This window comes from Gracilinanus agilis, chromosome 1 (genome assembly GCF_016433145.1).
Source record: "Gracilinanus agilis isolate LMUSP501 chromosome 1, AgileGrace, whole genome shotgun sequence".
Taxonomy (NCBI): domain Eukaryota; kingdom Metazoa; phylum Chordata; class Mammalia; order Didelphimorphia; family Didelphidae; genus Gracilinanus; species Gracilinanus agilis.
The window spans coordinates 5,778,506-5,797,412 of NC_058130.1; the positions used below are offsets into that span (position 1 = coordinate 5,778,506).

Sequence of the window (18,907 nt, forward strand, 5' to 3'; positions counted from 1 at the left end):
AAGTCTTTCGAGGCTCTTAAATACATCCCAGAATCCCAGAAACCATCTACCTAATCTTCACCTAAAGAGAACCTATCTCTATCCTACAACAGATTCACAAGAGAGTCATGCTCTTCCTGCTGGAAGCCCCCCAAGGAATGGGAAGCCATTTCCCCCTCATCAGCCCATTCCACTGTTGGACAGCAGTAAAATTTTCTGATCCTCCTTTTTCTCAATCCTCCATGGGCCTCTTTGCATCTTCCTCTCTCTTTAGCCTCGTCTTCCGTGGCTCCTGGTTCTGCCCTCTGGGGCCAAGAGGAATGAGGCCGATCTCTCTTCCACCTAACAATCCATGGAGACAAGAATGGAGTAGATCGTGTCCCTCTCCTAGACCTCTCTGTGGAATACATTTCCTTTGTTCCTTCAGCTTATCCTCAGCTGGCATAAATCCATAGTTAGCCAACACTTACTCTGGAGTCCAGGGACCTTAGATCCAACGTACCACTACCTGCTTACTGGATGATCTTGAGCAAGTCGCTTACTCTTTAGGGCCTCAGTTTCTTCATCTGTAAAACTCAAGGGGTTGGACTCTGTGACCTCTGAAGTCTCTTCTAACTTTATGTTTCCATGAACCTTCAGCATTCTGGTAGTTCTTCTGAATGAGCTCCCAATAGTCAGTGCCCTTCCCAAACCATGGTGCCAAGAGCAGAGTATGATACACATGTGGTTTGACCAGCACAATGGGTGGAGCATCACTTCATTTCTCCTGCTCCTCGATGCAGCCTCCTCCCCCCCTCACATTGCTGCTGATTCATACCAGCCTGAGCCCTTTCCCAGGTGCAGTGCCATCTAAGCAGAGCCCCCCCACACACACACACACTCAAAAGGAAAAAGATGGCAGACTTCCCTTGAAATGTTCCGAAGCCAAATTTAACTTCATCCAAAGTGCCAGGGACGAATGGCATTGTCACCCTGAAAAGGATGGCATCACAGCATGTTTGCACCTTTTTTGTGCCCATCAGCACAGGGTAGGCCTGACCCAGGGTCCTCCAATGAGTTTCCACACTGAGCATCATGGAAACAAATAGGTTCGATCTTTTTTTCTCCTCGTGAGAAGCATGGACACGTGCATCTATGTGAGTGCAAGTCAAATATCACGATGGACTTTTTCCTGTTCCATGGAGGACTGGCAAGAATTGTTTGAACCAAAGTGCAGCTGCTTGTGGTCACATCAAGTGCTGGCCTGGGCACTGAGTGCGCTTGCTAGGGAAATGCAGGATTTAAATTCACGCCCAATTCTCCAAGAATTCGATTTTATAAAGTTTATTAATAATCACTTGGAGTGGAAGGAAGAAAAAGGAAGTAGAAGTAAAAAAAAAGAATTAGCTAACAGAATTAAGGCCACGTGAGGAGGTTCTCCTGCCACTCACCTCACAGCGCCTCCACCAAACCCGATTGAAAGAAGAGAGTGAGAGGTGGGGCTACACCAAATTTATATCCTGTGTACAACAGCGTGTAACGTGAGAAGGAACAAGGGATGCTGGGAATTGGAGTTCTAGGGCACAGAAGTGAATTACACAGAAGCAGCTACCCAATGAGCCCCGAAGGGTGGCTTTGATTAGAAAGCCTGTTCTGTTAGTGCATGCGTGTGTGTGTGTGTGTGTGTGTGTGTGTGTGTGTGTGTGTGTGTGTTCCATAAAACACGATGGCCTCCTGCCCTTGCAATGTGGTGTCTCGCCCGGCTTTGCCTCCTCCTGACACTTGTAGTGTTTTCAAGATGAAAAGTGTGAAGGGCAGGAGAAGATTTAGAGAAACAAACCATGTCAGCAGTCACTGGGGGTGGGGGGGGGTTAGAAATACCGAAACATCATCTCTCCTCCCTGCCCCCCCCAACATCTGGCATTTAAATTCTCTTTTGGTGTTCCAATCAATTTGTATTTAGAAGTCAAAGTTATATAGTCAATTCAACATTACATTTGTTTAGAGCAGATACAACGTCTATACTATAGCAATGGCTTCCTCAATGGAGTTTAAATGCCACAGCAGGGGCAGCAGGGTGGCTCAGTGGATAGAGAGCCAAGTCCAGAGATGGGACATCCTGGATTCATTCCTATCTGGGTGACCTTGGGTCAGTCACCTAACTCCCATTGCCTAGCCCTTACTTTTTATTTGTTAGCCTTGGTACTTAATGTAAGAGGGAGATTTTAGGTATTTTATAGGTATATATTTAAAGTGTGGCCGCCAGGAATCAATAACTCAGATTGATTCTATAATTAAATAGACCCAAGTCAGGAGCGGGTTTAAGGTAGTTTATTTACAATTAGGAAGGTAGAAGGTAGGGAAATAGAGAGAGGGAGAGGCTAGTCCAGGCTTGCAGAGGCCTGGATGGAGAGAGAAGGTTAAAAGGCTGATCAAACTAAATTATATGCCACAAGACCTTAGCAATCAGAGATTCTTAGTATTGTTTCTTAGACAGAAGGTAAGGGTTAAAAAAAAGATGAGTTTCCCCAGGCTAAGATAAGGACAGGGGTTTGGGGGAGCACATATGGACTAATGGAAGCAGTCGTGGAGAGGCGGAAGAGGGGAGGATTTGACTGGACATGAGCCGTAATCCAGTTCCATGGGCTGAGAAGGGCAAACGGCTTCTTAGAGAAGTGAGTTTAGAAAACGGGAGCCCAGGGGGCAGCTTGGTGGCTCAGTGGATAGAGAGCCGGGACCTGGCCTCAAACACTTCCCAGCTGTGTGACCCTGGGCAAGTCACTTAACCCCCATTGCCCAGCCCTTACCACTCTTCTGTCTTAGAACTAACGCCCAGTATTGACTCTAAGATGGAAGGAAAGGGCTTAAAAAAAAGGAAAGAAAGAAAACAGGATCCAGCCAGATGGTGGAGAAAGTAGAAAGTGCAGTGCAAGAGCTGGATTTGATTGGGGAGGCAAAAGGGATGCTGGGAGGGCTCAGAAGAGTCCTCTTATCCAATCAGGTACATGAGAGTGCCCTTATCGAATCAGGATTTGAGGGGGGAAAACCAGACTGGGCAGGTGCCGGGGTCCCACCGCTCCGCCTGGGGCAGGGCTAGACTTTCCTCTCTGGTAGGGGCAGGTATATTGGATGACTTCTAAGCTCGTCCCACCTCTCCAACCTGATGACTCTTCAGCTCTGCCCCAGGCTGGCTAACTACCTCCTTTTGCTCTTTTATTGAAACCAATTCACCAAATGGGCTCTTGAATGAGATGGAGCCAAGCCTGAATGACTTTGCAAGTTTTCACTTCTTTCTGCCCAAATATCTATAGAAAAGAGGCTAGGATTTTAAAAAATTCCCATATGTTTATTGTCACAAACTATGTAATTGTAGGTCTATTAAGTCATTAAGAGATCAGGCAGAAGGCTATATTCCCAAGGGGGAAAACAAAGAAGAACAATATTCTAAGTAGATAGTTATGAAGTCAGAAGAAAATTATTTGAATTTCAATTTGCTCATTATCCCTTTAAGGAGCAGCAGGAGGAGTATGAACATCTGGAGCAGAATAAACAAACAAATAAAAACGGTGACACTTTAGTCCTCAAAAGACTCCTTCGGGATTCACTCAGATCCTATTTACTCTTAGTTTACAGACACTTCTTACAAAGCAGAATAAAAAGAGCCAGTGGCATGAGGGGAGTCGCTAGATGATAACCCGTCAAGATCAGCCCAAATGACAAGTGATAGTTTAGAGTCTGAATACAAAAGAAGATAAAAGGGGGAAAACAAAACAAAACTAAACTAAACTAAACTACTGGCCTCACCTCAAGCTCCATGTCCTATATGTGTGGGGTTTGTGGTTCCCTAAAATAATTACAATGGTGACATCCAAGAGCGCTTGCTCATTGGTCGCCAGAAGAGATAGAAAAATAATGAAAAAGTTTGGAATATTGGGAGAGTTGCCAACCTGGGACACCAAGGCACAGAGTGAGCACATGTTGGAAAATGGCGTCCACAGACTTGCTTGATGCAGGGTTGCCACAAACCATCAATTTGTAAAAAATGCAGTTTTAGTGAAGTGTAGTAAAGTGAGGCACAATTAAACGAGGTCTGCCTGTGTTAAAACAGATGGGCAAAGAGAGGATGGGAGGCTGTACAAGGCTGGGGCCATGGGAAGAAGGGGACTGGCACGAGGAATACCCGAGAGGTGCCATAGACAATGTGTGTCAACCGGTTGAATGTGACAGAGAGCAAAGAGGAAATGTTAGAAATGGTGGCTCAGATCCTGTAGGGTGGCCATGCTGTGTGCTGAGGGTTACAGGGGTGCTTCCCTCTGTCTTCATCTGAAGAAAAGCTCAACTCCCACAGCTGCCCATCAGGTACCTCTTCTACAGGCAAAGCCAAACAAATCCACAACTACCATTGTGTGTGCCCAGGAAGATCAGCCTTTCAGTCAGCTGGCAAACATTTTTTAAGTGTCTGCTATATGCCCAGCAATCTGATAAGTCCTATAGAAATTCTGTGCCCTCAGGACACTCATAGTCCAGTGGGGGAGACAAGAAGTAAACAAAGGTGCCCAAAGAAGTGTAGACGCTTACAAAGAAAAAAAGAACTCATCCACAGAGGGAAGGCGCTACGATTAAGAAGGGCAGAGAAAGGCTTCCCGTACAAGTAGGGTCTCACTGTTTTTGACTTCCCTTTGCTGTTCTTTTCATTCTTGTGATTCCCCAAAGGAAGCTCCCATTCTTCCAGGGTCCTGTTCTCTACATATTATCTCCTCCCCACCCCACCCCACCGCCCTGCCCGACCATTAAAATGGAAGTTCTTTTCAGTGAGGAACTATTTCTCTTTTATATTTCTATTTTCAGAGCTTAGTCCTGATCTGGCACATACTTATAAGTACTAATGAATACCTTCACTCATTCGTTCACTATCCCATTCTTTCTTGGGAGAATGGGGAGCATCCCTTGTATTGGTGTGAGTGGAAGCAGAGACTCAACTGCCAATTAGGGCCAAGCCTCCAGGGATCTACCTCTGGCACCACTAAGGCGTTGTCACCCAGAGTGTCCTGTGGTTTAGCCTCTCTCTACATCAGTACTCACCTGCCTGGGATGAGATCTTAACTGAGGGGAAGAAGAGAGTTGGCTATTGCCATCCTGCCCCTAGTTGACTAAATGCTTAGAAATATATCACTGAAAGGCAGAGAGGATCACCTGTTTGGAAAAAAATGATGAGAGGGACATTTCTGATATAACAGAAAGCCTCTCTCTCTCTCTCTCTCTCTCTCTCTCTCTCTCTCTCTCTCTCTCGCTCTCTCGCTCTCTCCAGCTCTGTCTCTCTCTCTCTCTCTCTCTCTGTCTCTGTCTCTTTCTCTCTCGCTCTCTCACTCTCTCGCTCTCTCCAGCTCTGTCTCTCTCTGTCTCTGTCTCTTTCTCTCTAGCTCTCTGTCTCTCTCTCTCCTTCTCTCTCTCTGTCTGTCTCTGTCTGTCTCTGTCTCTCTGTCTCTCTGTGTCTCTCTCTCTCTCTCTCTCTCTCTCTCTGGCTCTGGCTCTGGCTCTCTCTGTCTCTGTCTCTTTCTCTCTAGCTCTCTCTCTCTTTTGCTGTCTCTCTCTGTCTCTTCTCTGTTTCTGTCTCTCTGTCTCTCTGTCTCTAGCTCTGTCTCTCTGTCTCTCTCTCTGTCTCTCTCTCTGTCTCTTTCTCACTCTCTTGCTCCCCGTCTTCTTTATTCAGGCCACAATACCATTTTATTTTCCAGTTAAATGTAGGCAAGTTTACATTTCCTCCATGTGAAATTGTGCCCGCCCTGCCTCCACCTCATTTTATTGGGGACTGAAATTTGGCCCCCAAAGAGCCGATGGGGGGTCTTCGTACCCCCTGGCATGAGAGCACCAAGCCCGCCCATCTCCCCTTGGCCTCTGGAAGGCGGGGAGGCCCCTGCGGCCGGGCTCCCTCCTCCCGCGTTCCCATGGGTGACATTATAATTGCTTGGGGTGGGGGCGGGAGGCGGCCAGCTCGGTGTTTACCTTTTTGTTTGTTTGTTTTTTAATGAACAGAATAAGGTAGTCACACTTGGGCATGGCGGCTCACCGAAGGGACAGGGGGTGTTAAATCATTGCGCTCTTTGATGAATGGCTTGTACACTGAGGAATAAATTGGACAAACTGGCCCAGTGCTCAGTGAACATGAAATCAGCTATTAGGGGAAAGCCGGTGAACAAATTCGGAGGCTGATATGCATCTTTTGATTAATGTCCTATCAATCATCCATAGTGGCTCCCTTCGCCGAGTCTCACGGTAATCATTCATGGTTGCTCACAGAAACACTGGCGGTGGCTCCGGCCCAACAATAACGGAATATTATTACTGATTTCCCCCTAACGCTTGCTGGGAACAAGGGCTGTTTGCACCGCGTTGCTGCCTCCCTTTATTAGAGAAATACAATACGAAATGAAAAGAAGCTCCTCAAAGACTAGTAAAATTCTCCGAGGGCATCCTTAATGACATTCAGGCCTAAATTGGCCATCTTCTGTAGCGCGGGGCTCTCTCACTGAATAATAGTCCTAGAATCACGTCGCTGCCGCCTTTCTAGGGATTGGCGTCCAGTGGGCAGAACGCGCAGGCACGTTCGTGGCTAGAGAAAGCCTTTTCAAGGGTGATTGCCAATGGGTGAAATGGTCGGGGTTTGTAATTGTAATATCAGCGGTTAATGTGCTTCGCGGCAATAGTAATTAATGCCCGGATTGGAAATTTGCATGAAATCTACCTTGGGCGGCAGGAGAACGATTCGGGGCCAGAGAAAGCCCTCGCTTCCGTTTGGTGGCCCATTTCCGCCCATCCTAAGAGAATGCGATGGGGTGGGGGTGGGGTTTTTGCGGGGGGGGGGGCGGAGGGGGGGTTCCTCGCGATTCGAAGCCCACGTGGCCCAAAGCCGGGGGGAGCATTTCCGCGTTTCCTAAGAGGGTTTCACCCGGAACGGTTCATTTTTGGAGTCCAGCACAAAGGAGAGTTCGGCGTTCCTTAAGGCCAGAGCATGGGAAAGCCGGGCGGGGAGGGGGCGTAAGGAAGAGGTGACAGCTATTAGCATGCATAATGGGCGTTAATAGACCCCGAGTGGCGGTTAACCTGGAGGAGGACGCGCTCTCCCATCAGGAGCGGCGGCGGCCATCGAAGGCCATTGATCACCAATTTCCGAGGGGAGAGGTTAATCCATCAGCGTTGGGAGCCGCCGGCGGCCCTGATGGAAAGTCTCGAGGTGACATTGTGGATGAACCGAGCCTTCCGTCTTAACAAACAAATGAGTGATATGACAAGCTCGGTGTTCAAAACGCATTCAGCCCATTGATTTTCTCTCCTCTTGTAATAAGATCTCGAGACGTATGAAAGAGCCGAGCCCGAGCCACGAGGAAAGGCATCGCTTCATCCAGGAGCGGCCACAGAGCTCCCGCGAGCCGAGCCGGGCCAAGGACTTCCTATAAAGCATGTCGCCCCCCGGCCGGCCCTCTTTATGGAAGTTTGTTATTGCAATAAATAGCCGTTATGGAGCTCCTCGCCTTTTCTTGGGGGCCTGCGCACGCGCCTGGGTGGTCCTGCTGGGGGGAGGGACTGGGACGCCCCGGGGTCCTGCCTGGAGCTGCCCGCCAGCTTGGAGCCGCCCCGGGGCGCCCGCGAAGGGGAAGGACATCGCCCAGTGCGGCCCCCTAACGCTCTGTCTCCTTTGGTGTTTTCTCTCTGCCCTGCTGCAGCCCCGCCGCGCTGAGCTTCACGTACCCGCCCACCCCAGTCTCTTTCCAGCACATGCATCAGCAGATTCTAAGTCGCCAACAGAGCCTGGGCTCAGCCTTCGGACACAGCCCTCCGCTCATCCACCCCGCCCCCACCTTTCCGACCCAGAGACCCATTCCCGGCATCCCCAGCGTCCTGAACCCCGTTCAAGTGAGCTCTGGGCTGTCCGAGGCCACACAGGTGAGAGAGGGGAGAACAAAGCCCAGCACTGGCTCTTTCTATCATCCTTGTTGTTATTAATGGCTCTTAAAGACCCTCCCCGTCCCTACCGTCCCTACCTTGTACGGGTTCCAAGGCAGAAGAGGGGGAAGGGCTAGGCAATGGAGGTGAAGTGACTTGTCCAGGGTCACACAGCCAGGAAGTGTCTGAGGGCAGATTGGAACCGAGGACTTCTGTTCTCTCATTCCACTGAGCCACCCAGCTGCCCCAACGCTGTTATCTCTTGAGAAACCTTCAAGAAGACCCCATAGTCATGAGAGTAGATAAAAGAACAGCCTGGGAGAACCCTGGAATTGGCTCCTTCCCAGACCAGGATACTACCTGGACATGGCGCCAGGGCTGTGCCTCAGTGCCTATGGCAGTAGACTTGGAGTCAGGAAGAGTTGAGTTCAAATTCTGCCCCAGATACTAGCTGTGTGACCCTGGACAAGTCACTTAATAGCAGGATGCTCCTAAGGATGATAATGTTTCCCGTCTGTCTAAAGATCCAGTGAGAGAATAGTTGTCAAGTCCAGGCACAGTTAAAAACGCTGTATAAATGCGGGTGACTCTGGAAGTGCCAGCTGTTGCCCTTTCCCCAGTGACTCCAGGCATCGTATCTGATGCAGGTGGCCGTGGCCTTCCCCAACCAGGCTACGTCCAGAAAACTAGACCCAGTGGAAAGTTCCGTGGTGCCTCCTCCCATAGCCCGCCCCATCCCTATGGAACCTGCCCTCCCAGGGGAGCTTCAGGAAAGGGGAGACCCGGCTACCTTTGTGGCCCCCAGCCTCCTGGGAGAGCATTTCCCGAGCCCTTTAGCTCCTGAGATGAGAAGGGAAGAGGGAAGAGACGCCAGAGTGGGCTACGCGCTCCTCATGGCGCCTTTAATCCGGGACAGCAGAAGGCAGCACCTCCATGTCTATTCTGGTCAGGAGGATCTCTTCACACCGTTGGGTTTTCCCCATTTGCGCTTGTTCTTGGTGAGAGCTCAGTGGATTGAGAGCCTGGTCTAGAGAGGAGAGGTCTTGGGTTCAAATCTGACCTCAGATACTTCCTAGCTTGGGCCCCCCCTCCCCGCCCCCCATTGCCTAGCCCTTACTAGGATTCTGCCTTGGAACCAATCCATGATGTTGATTCTACCAGAGAAGGTGAGGAGGGATAAAAGTCACGACAACTCGGGAGTCCCAAAGCTTTCCTCACACATTGCCGGAGGCTCACTAGGAGCTGACTGGAAAGCTAGAACCTCCCTTCTTTCCCTATAATGGCCCGGATGAAAGGATGCTTCCTTCAGCCCCTTAAGGCCTCCCTCTGCTTAAGGTCCCCTGCCCAGCAGAGCCAGGCTGCTTAAGCAGAGTTACGGGCCTGGTCGTGGGTTCGGGTACTGATCGAGGCTTTCTTTCTTCTCATTTTTGGACGGGCAACCTGAGCAGCAACACAAACCGACGAGCGAATCTGCAGTGAGCAGCACGGGAGATCCCATGCACAACAAGCGATCCAAGATCAAAGCTGATGAAGACCTGCCCAGCCCGGGGGCAGGAAGTCTGCAGGTATGGCAGCCACCTTCCCCTTCCGGGCTCCGCCCCGCCCTGCCTCCCCTTCCTCAGAGTGGCCTCGGTTTCCCCTGGAGTTCCTTGCAGCCATTCCTTCCCTGGGAACACATACGGAGCTCTGCCATGGTCCCTCATTGCCGGGAGCCAAATGGCACTCCAGGCTCCCTGAGTTCACATTTCTTTCTATCCCGGGAGCAGAATCTTGGCCCTAACACAAGAAAGATAAGGGGGGGGGGTTCTAGGTACTGGGCGGATAGAGAGGAGACAGGGCTTGGGCTTCTACATCCATTGAATGAATGAATAAAACCCAGTTTGTGCTGCCCAGTGTGCGATGAGCGGACTCGGCCATGTTGATCCGGATCGACTTTAGTTCTTTTCCCAACCTTGAGGCCGAGGGGCCGTCACAGGCGTCCCTGGATGGAGCCACGGCCATCGCCCACACAAGCCCATCCTGGCTCTGCACCCCAGTGGCCACGCTGGCGCACTCTGCTGCAAATAGATGAGACACGACTTAGCGTTCTGGGGGGGCTTTGGCTCAGGGGTGGCTCCCTTAGAATCCTGATACAGAACCCCCCCCCCCAGGGGTGCTCCAGGCCCGGACAGAGCTGGGCCTTGGCTTGGGCCTCGGGCTCAGATTTCGAGTTAACCTTCGTGAATTTCTGGCTCGGAATTGGGGGGAGAAGTGCTGCAGGCCGGATATCCCACTCCATCTTTGAGGGGGGGCGAGGGGGGCCACTCATTTCCATGGAGTCGGTGGTGCCTGGGGATTGGGAGGGGGCAGCATGGAGTGGCAGCAACCCCCAAACATGGGCAGCTGCTTGACCTTTGATAATACGGCCGTGATGCTCCGAGATTGGCCCGGGGAGGGCAATAGCAATGCGAATCATGTGTTTGAAGTGCCCCCCCCCGGGCTCCCTGCCCCCCCCAGGGGAAAACCTCTTGAAATGCCTTCTATACCAATCTAGTCAGCACCGTTAGAGGGCCAGAGGTGTGGAGTGGAAAAGGATCGTGGAGCCCAACTGCCTCCTTTTATGTATGACGAACCTGACTCGGAAAGAGGTTAATGGCTTGCCCAAGATGGCACCGCAGGTGAATGTCCGAGGCAGGATTCGAAATCAGCTCCTTAGCAAGCATGAGAGAACTAGAGGAACATTTCCAAGGGTCCCAGGGCCATCGTCTAAGGGAGAAAAGCTGCCAGACAGTCCAGGAAGAGGTAGAAGTTTGGAATTCTCTCATTCTTAAGAGCCTTTGGGGCAGCTGGGTAGCTCAGGGGATTGAGAGTCTGACCCAGAGACGGGAGGTCCTGGGTTCAAATCCGACCTCAGACACTTCCCAGCTGTGTGACCCTGGGCAAGTCACTTGACCCCCATTGCCCACCCTGGCCACTCTCCCACCAAAGAGCCAATACACAGAAGTTGAGGGTTTAAAAAAAAAAGAGCCTTTGTCGTTCAAGGCAAACAGGAATGTACATGGGGAAAGCCACTGCAGGGGGGCCTGAGGACTAAAATCCGCTCTTGGTAGCCAGCTTCCTCTGCCCCTCTCTGGGCCTCCCTTTGCTCATCTGTAAAATGAGGAGATCGGCTGGAGGGGATGATTTCCAATGTCCGTCCCAGCTCTAAATCTGTGAAACAAAAATAACCCTAGAAAGCTACAAAGACAAGAAAGGCGCGGTCCCTGCCCTCGTGGAAGCTTTGCCAATGAGCATCCTGAGGCACAGAGCGGGTATGGGACACGGCCAGGGTCACACAGCATACCGAAGGATATCAGAAGGCTCAGGGAAATCGTGCTAGCCAGGCTCTTGGGCTGGAGTGCCCAGGCTGGGCCGCTGGGCAGCATCTCAGCCATCCGTTTGGCCTCTGCTCCCAGAGGCCGCCTGACCCAGTCTCCCCCTGCCTTCCCCTCCCCTCTGCCTTTCAGGAACAGCCGGAAGGAATGACCCTGGTCAAGGAGGAAGGAGACAAAGACGAGAGCAAGCACGAGCCCGAAGTGGTCTACGAGACGAATTGTCACTGGGAGGGCTGTGCGCGGGAGTTTGACACCCAGGAGCAGCTCGTGCATGTGAGTGACGGGGAGGGCCAGAGGGGCTCCCGGGAGGTGGGCCGGCCGCGCTGACCCCTCCGCGTTCCGAGGCCGAGGGGGCTTTATGAGTTTCTGAGAAGAAAGAAAACTCTGAGCCACAGTTCCTGACCTGTTCAGTCAACTAAAGCTTACTGGGAAATTCAATAAAGCCTCGCGCAGCGAGCGTAATGGCTCTGATCCTCGAAGGCCGAGAACACGATCTGGAGGCCCCGACTTTGATGGTTATTGAGTGATAGTAAGCTGGACATGAATTATGATTAACCTCCGAATCATTGCAGCCCGCAGCCCCCACGGCCCCCCGCCTGCAACAGTGAAAGGAGGGCAGGCAGGAATTCTGTCCTCTCTCCTTTCTCCCTAAGGGTCCTCGAGGATGGGCCGCCGTGGAGCCCAGAGCAAAACAAGAGCCCCCGAGTCCTCTCTGCTCAGTTATAGATTTCCTGTTTCACCCAGACCCAGGTGGATTTTGCAGTAGACGTTCGTTAGGCCATGTTCGGTGGTGCTTCGTGATTTGTAGATCTGGAGCTGGAAAGGTTCTTGCAAGCCAACGGGTCCGCCCCCCTCATTTTACAGAGGAGCAAACTGAGGCTCTATGTCTTCTCCCAGGTCACATAGGCAGATAATGACAGAGTCCAGGTTTGAAGCCGGGGCTTCCCCCTCCCAAACTGGGCACTAGATACCCCCCAGCAACAAAAATTTGCCATTCTCTTTTCTGAGAAATGGGGCTAAGAGAAGTTGCTGGAGTCCAAGGCCCAGCCAGAACCCTGGGATTTCTCTCATCCCCGTCCAGGCTGGCTCTTTGCTCTTCCCAGATCCTTCCCCAGGAGAGCCATCAGAGAAGGAGCAGGAAGGTGATAGGGAAAGAGGGAGATCTCTGTCAGCTTAGATAATCGAGAATAAAAGGCCCTGCTCTGGCCACTTCTCGGTGCCCTGAGCTTCCGATTGGCAGTAAGTGGAAGGGGCGTGCTTTTAAGATACGCTCAAATGATGGCAATTTCATGGGCTCAGGCCTGAGTGTGACCATCGCTCTCTGCTCCCAGGTCCCAGAAGGCACGCTCGTGGGTGCACGGCTGTCCTCTCCTCTATATTCTCAGCCAGTTCAGATGTTTGGATGATGGCCTTAAATAGTTCAAAGCATCAGCATGTCTAACATTAGAGTAGTGTGTCTGGGATCCTGAAGGCACTTCAGCTTTTCCCGGGCCCCACCATGGGTGCTCAGCTGACGTACACCCTCTGAGACGTGGCCCCTGTGTACCGGGGCGTGATGACATTTCATTTTTTCCCCCTTTTCCCATCACTCTTCTTTTAAAATTCAAAGATATTTTACTGCCCAATCACACATAATAATAATAATTTTCAGCATACATTTCCCCAAATTATGAGATCCAGCCTCCCTCTCTCTTCTTTCCCCCACTTGGAGATGGTGAGCAATCTGCACTGGCCCCTCCAGGTAGTATCGTGCCAAACCCACTTCCACACAGGAATGACATTTGCTTTTTGGCCATTGGGGCCTGACAGAAATCTCCTTTCACCGCCTCGGTTATGAGAAGGGATGAGATACTGGGGTTCTAGGGGACAGCCTGGGGAGCAGGGCCCAGAAGGAGAAGTCATTTCAGTTTAAGAAGCATGTGATGCCTCCAGTGCCTGGGTGCTGGGAAAGTTAGGAAGTCACTGTGTTAACTTGAAGGTCTAGCTCAACATTTTCCCTAAACTGAATTTGAATTTTCTCCTCTCCAATCTGGTACAAGTATTATTTCCAAGCTGAGCCTGACTTTGCCTAGAACCTAGAACATTCTTCTAGCTCCAGCTGCCTACATGTAAAGAAAAGTAAAGAAAAAGCATCAAAATAGCAAGGAAAATATATTGCTGGGAATTCGTTTTTGTTTTTTTTATTTAATTTTTTAAATTTTTAAAAATTTTTATTTAGAATATTGTTCCATGGTTATATAATTCATGATCCTCCCCTCCCCCACTCCACTTTCTCCTCCCACCTCCCAAAGCTGACAAGCAGTTCCACTGGGTTATCCATGTATCATTGTTCAAAACCTATTTCCATGTTATTCATATTTAAAGTAGAGTGATCTTTTAACATCAAAACTCCAATCACATCCCTATCACACTATGTGGTCGATCTTTCTCTGGATGTGGATACATTCTTTCTCATAAGTCCCTCGGGATTGTCCTTGATCGTTGCATTGCTACTAGTAGCAAAGTCAGTTACATTCAATTGTGCTACAATGTATCCATCTCTGTGTACAATGTTCTCCTGGTTCTGCTCCTTTCACTCTGCATCAGTTCCTGAAGGCCTTTCCAGTTCACATGGAATTCCTCCAGTTTGTTATTCCTTTTAGCACAATAGTATTCCATCACCAACAGATACCACAATTTGTTCAGCCATTCCCCAATTGAAGGACACCCCCTCATTTTCCAATTTTTTACTACCACTAAGAGGCTGGTTATAAATATTTTTGCACAAGTATTTTTCCTTATTATCTCTTTAGAGTACAAACCCAGCAGTGGTATGGCTGGGTCAAAGAGCAGTCATTCATTTAAAATCTTTGTGCATAGTTCCAAATTGTCCTTCAGAATGGTTGAACCAATTGGGAATTTGTTTTTAAGAAAGAAAAATGTTCCCAGAGTAGAAATGACACCATTAGTTCCTTGTGTCCATTCTTTTCAAACCCTTACCATCCATCTCAGATCCCTTCAGCTGGGATACTCTGAGAGATGGTGGCATCTCATTGGCTGGGCTGACCCCCCATGTGAGAATCCTGGTTCACAATGAGGATGAGGATACAGCTGTTGGCAGCAACAGGGAAGTGGTCCTGGTGCCTAGAATCCCAGGCATAGGATATCGTTGAGTCCAGGGATCCAGATTAGTCATCTCACAGAACCTGGTACTGACAAGGCCAGACCTAGAACCCAAGTTTTCTGACTCCAAGTCAAATGTCTTATTTTATGATGCCTTTGATTTTTATTTATTTCCTTTTTAAAAGCTTGTATATTCCATCTTAGAATCAATACTATGTATTGGTTCCAAGGCAGAAGAGTAGTAAGGGATAGGCAGTGGGGGTTAAGTGACTTGTCCAGGGTTACCCAGCTAGGAAGAGTCTGAGGTCATATTTGAACCCAGGACCTCTTGTCTCTGGCTCTGGCTCTCAATCCACTCAGCCACCTAGTTGCCTCCACTTCTGATTCTTAAAAGAGACAGGACCACTTCGAGGAAGAGTGAGTAGGCAGGCCAGGAAAGAATATTTTTGCAAATTAATGCTTTCCCTATTGACATTCCCGAGGCTGAGTCGAGTGGATCTACATAGGAAGTCATAGGTGATAAGACTCATCCTCTGATTGTTTCACAAAGATCCTTTACCACCAAGTAGGGAAAATTAGCAGCTGGAGTTAAATGAAGACTTCCCAGACCCTCAGCTCATGGTCTCTGAGTAATCTGAAAATGCCTACCACTAGCATCTAATGTCCATGGAAGAAACTATCTCATGTTTGCTTTGATCCAAGATTACTCTCATATAAGGGAATAATAAAACTTTGTTAACCACTGGAGACAGACAATGGACTCAGGTCCTGTGACCAAAGAACCAATTCTCTTTCTAACATATGATGAATTCCAGGTCTGAACTCAGAACTTCTGAGTTCAAATAACTAGCCTTGCACCATTACCTTTGTGACCTTAGACAAGTCACTGTCCCCAAACTGGACACATATTTTCTCATCTCTAGAATGAGAAGGTTGAGTTATATGAAAATTATGTCTTTGGACAAGTCATTGCCCCAAATATGGACCTATTTTTTCCTTTCTAGAATCAGAAGGCTAGATTATAGGATCATTGTGACCTTGGAGAAGTCCCTGCCCTCAAACTAGACATATTTTCTCATCTCTAGAATGAGAAGGTTGGGTTATATGAAAATTATTTCTTTGGGCAAGTCACTGCCCCAAATCTGCACATTTTTTCCCTTTCTGGAATCGGAAGGCTGTATTATAGGATCGTTGTGACCTTGGATAAATTAGTGCCCCAAATCTGGACATATTGTCTCATCTCTAGAATGAGAAGGTTGGGTTGTCACCATGGGCAGGTCCCTCATCTTCTCTGGTTCTCAATTTCCGCATCTATAAAAAGGAGAATGTTGTAAAATGGCGTCTTTCTGCCCCTTTCTAGCTCTAGCTAGCCCATAAATAATGGGTTAGAGTCCCACTTGCTCCCTCAATTTAATTCAGCAAAAATTTAGGAAGTGTTCCTATGCACAAGCCCCATGCCCTGGGGACTGATGTTCCCCGAGACTCTCAGGAGCTGTGATTTCACGGTCAGAAGCAACTCCTGGTGAGGAAGCTCTCTCTCCCATTGAAGATTGGCGATTTCTTTGCACCCTAGGCTTTTAAAGAGTTGTCTAGGACACTAGGAGGTGTGCCTTGCCTGGGCTCCCCTAGCCATTGTCTGTCGGAGAAAGGGCTTTCCCCCAGATCTTCCTGCCTCCAAAGTCCACCACTGAAATCCTGCCTTTCGCTTCAGGATCCAGGGAGAAAAGTGATCCAGGCTCGCCTGCAAAGAGCTTAAATTCTCTCCTTGAGCTTCCCTCAATATTCCCCCTTTTTATAGTTGTGGAAATTGAGAGCCAGGGAAGACACTCAGTTTCAGAGACTCCCCCAAATCTCAGCTTGCATTCCCATTCACGACAGAGTTTCTTTCTGTTGTGGCAAAGTGAACTGGGATGGCCTGGGCTGTCGGGTCATTGGGGGTTCATGTTCTCTCCTGAGCGGCGTTTCCTCCAGAATGGGTTCATCATTTATAGGAATTCAGTTCATCCAACTGGGAAGGAAAATCTTTATAAAAGAGGCTTTTTCCAAAGGGGCTCAGGGAAGGGAGAAGCTGTTGTGATTGCCGTAACTTTCTTCCAAGAAAGAAGAGTTTGCTTGAATTCGGTGAATTTTCCCGACCCAGACAGCCGAGAGTCAAGGTGTTAAAGCATTCCGACGCTCCTCGGCCTTATTTATAGCCCCGACCTGTTCTCTTCCAGTTAATAGAAAGATTCATGAGTCTCCATGGCTGTCTATCTAGTGTCTGACAGTCCCGACTGGGCTGCTAAAGCAAGTCACTATCTATAATTGATATCCTTCCCTGGAATAGGGTGCTGGCTGCGACTGAAGGGCTTTGCTGAAAGCTCTAAATGGTGACATGTTCTTCCCCTCCTTCTGGCTCAGCCGCCGAATTCCAGGGCAATGGGAGCTGGGTGCAGGAGGGAGCCATGTGTTTCCTATTAGCAAGTCACCGAGTGCAAGAGCAGAATTCGGAAATGGGCTGAATTTGCCTGCCAGGTAGTTGCATTTCCAGTATGATGCACTGTGTGTCCTCTTGAAAAGATTATCAGGACCCATTACCCTTGGAACAGATGGGCTAAATGTGGCTTCTTCTTCCCCCTCTTTCGGGCTTCGGGTTCTCCCGTCCCTCCCCGGCTGGTGCTGACTGGAGCATCTCTGGTTGCTCCTGGGCCCTTTAGCATGGAGATGTTCAATTAATTTCTCATCACGGCAAGATCGGCTAATTGGCCTTAGCTGAAGCGGAGTTGCTGTTCAGTGTGTCACAAATTTACTTCCACGCCCAGGAGCTAAGAGATGAGTCTGTTTCCTTTCATCAGCCTTTCAGGGCGCCTCGCATCTTCCCGATGATCAGTTAAGCTAGAAGAGAGCACAGCAGCTAACTCAAGGGGGTGAGGAGGAGGAGAGCGAGGCTGGGGGACAATGGGACGCACCCACGTTTGGACTCAGGGGACCCGGGCTCTGATTGCCCACCCGTCATGGCGCCCCTGGGCTTCCCAGGGATTCCCCTCCTGGGGAATTGGTTTGGGCTCGTTTTCTCAGCCTGAAAATGCAGGCTGCTCACTAGGGCTTTCCCTCGCCCACGGCCTCCGAAAGGCCACGTGATGTTCGGCTGGCCAGAGAGCCATACGCCATCCTGTCTGGTCCCGGCAGACAGGAACGGGAACAATGGCAGATGCTGGCAACAAGGCAGGAGACACTTCAAAAGTCCCTGACGATTAGCATTGTCGAAACATGGAAGGAACTTACTTGACAAAGGCTGGGTGACCCCTCATCGAGCATGTGGCAGTGTGGCTTTCTTTGGGGTGGACACTGGACGATGTGGCCTCTTTCATTCAGTGACTTACTCAGGGTCACGGGCACCTTCCCTGAAGCTTAGAAGCCCTTCCTGGGGACTGAGTAGACAGCGACTCAGTTTGGATTCCTTCTTCCCCCATTTTACAAGTTCCTGGTATTACTTGCTGTGAAATACGTTATCCAATGGCAAGAGGAACGAATTCGGGGACTGACTTTTTTCTTTCCCTCTAAGTGGTTTCCTAAAAAACGCCTTGACTTTCTGAGAGGCGGCTTGTCATCCAGTAAGCGGCGTGTGTTCCCTTATCTGCCACGTTGGAAGGACTTTCCAGGGCTTCCCTTGATCTGTTTCCCTCGCCTGTATTTCTCCTGCACCAGAGTTTACCGTCGCTTTGGGGTATTTTCCATTGGAGACATTTGAAATATGCTTGGATCTGTCAGGTGACGCCCACCTCGTGGTCACAGAGATCACTGGGGGCTTTTCAAGGGGGCAGCTGGGATTGCACACGTGGAGCCTCTTTAGATAGAATCCAGCAGAGGTTTCGCCCTGCAGCTTTTGCCATGGGAAGGTTGGCAAGGGGTCCAATTCATTGGAGGGAACCAGTGGGCACAAATAATCTCTGTCCAGAGCCTCCTCCCCTTTCCTTCATTAGTACCACCTTGGGATCACCAGGAGCCCACAGGAACATGCTAAGGAAGAGCCTTAAGAGGCTGTCCATGGAGCCACTCTTGTGCTGCTACTGGACCCGGGGCTGATGTTTTCCCCAGAGGGGACAGTGATGGCAAAGGAGACTCAGTATCCCGAGTGAAGGCAGAAGAGCTGCTCTTACCAGGCGATGCTACAGGCGAGAATGCCATGTGCCGGCCGAGTAACTGCATGTGGGAGCATTTAAATCCAGGGAGCTTCCTTTCGTTCCCATTCCAGCTCTCCATGGAGGGCTACTGGTTGCCAGGTTTAATGTGATAATAGTAACTCCTGGTTCTAGTGGAATTTCAGGGTTTCAGGGCACTTCGCTTGGCAGTTCTGGGAGGTCAGAATTCTACCATCAGAGATCTGAGCCTCCGAGAACAAGCTGAATTTCCAAATGAGGCCTTGAGGCCCAGATAGATGAAGCCATTTGCCAGAGGTCACACATATAGTAAGGGGAAGAGGTGGGATTTGAACCCTGATACTCCGACTCCAAATCTAGCCCTCTTTCCACTCATGCATTATTATCCCATTTTAGAAATGAAGAAACGGGGGT

General features: G+C 49.8%; 1 protein-coding gene across 1 annotated transcript in view; it reads left to right on the forward strand.

Annotated features, from left to right (window-relative positions):
- Nucleotides 1–18,907, forward strand: part of GLI3 (GLI family zinc finger 3) — a 90,169-nt gene that overhangs the window by 21,844 nt on the left and 49,418 nt on the right. The window contains exons 4-6 of the mRNA XM_044677680.1: nt 7,680–7,899; nt 9,348–9,464; nt 11,385–11,525. Coding sequence (XP_044533615.1) covers nt 7,680–7,899; nt 9,348–9,464; nt 11,385–11,525 — 478 coding nt within the window. The remainder of the gene's footprint in view (nt 1–7,679; nt 7,900–9,347; nt 9,465–11,384; nt 11,526–18,907) is intronic.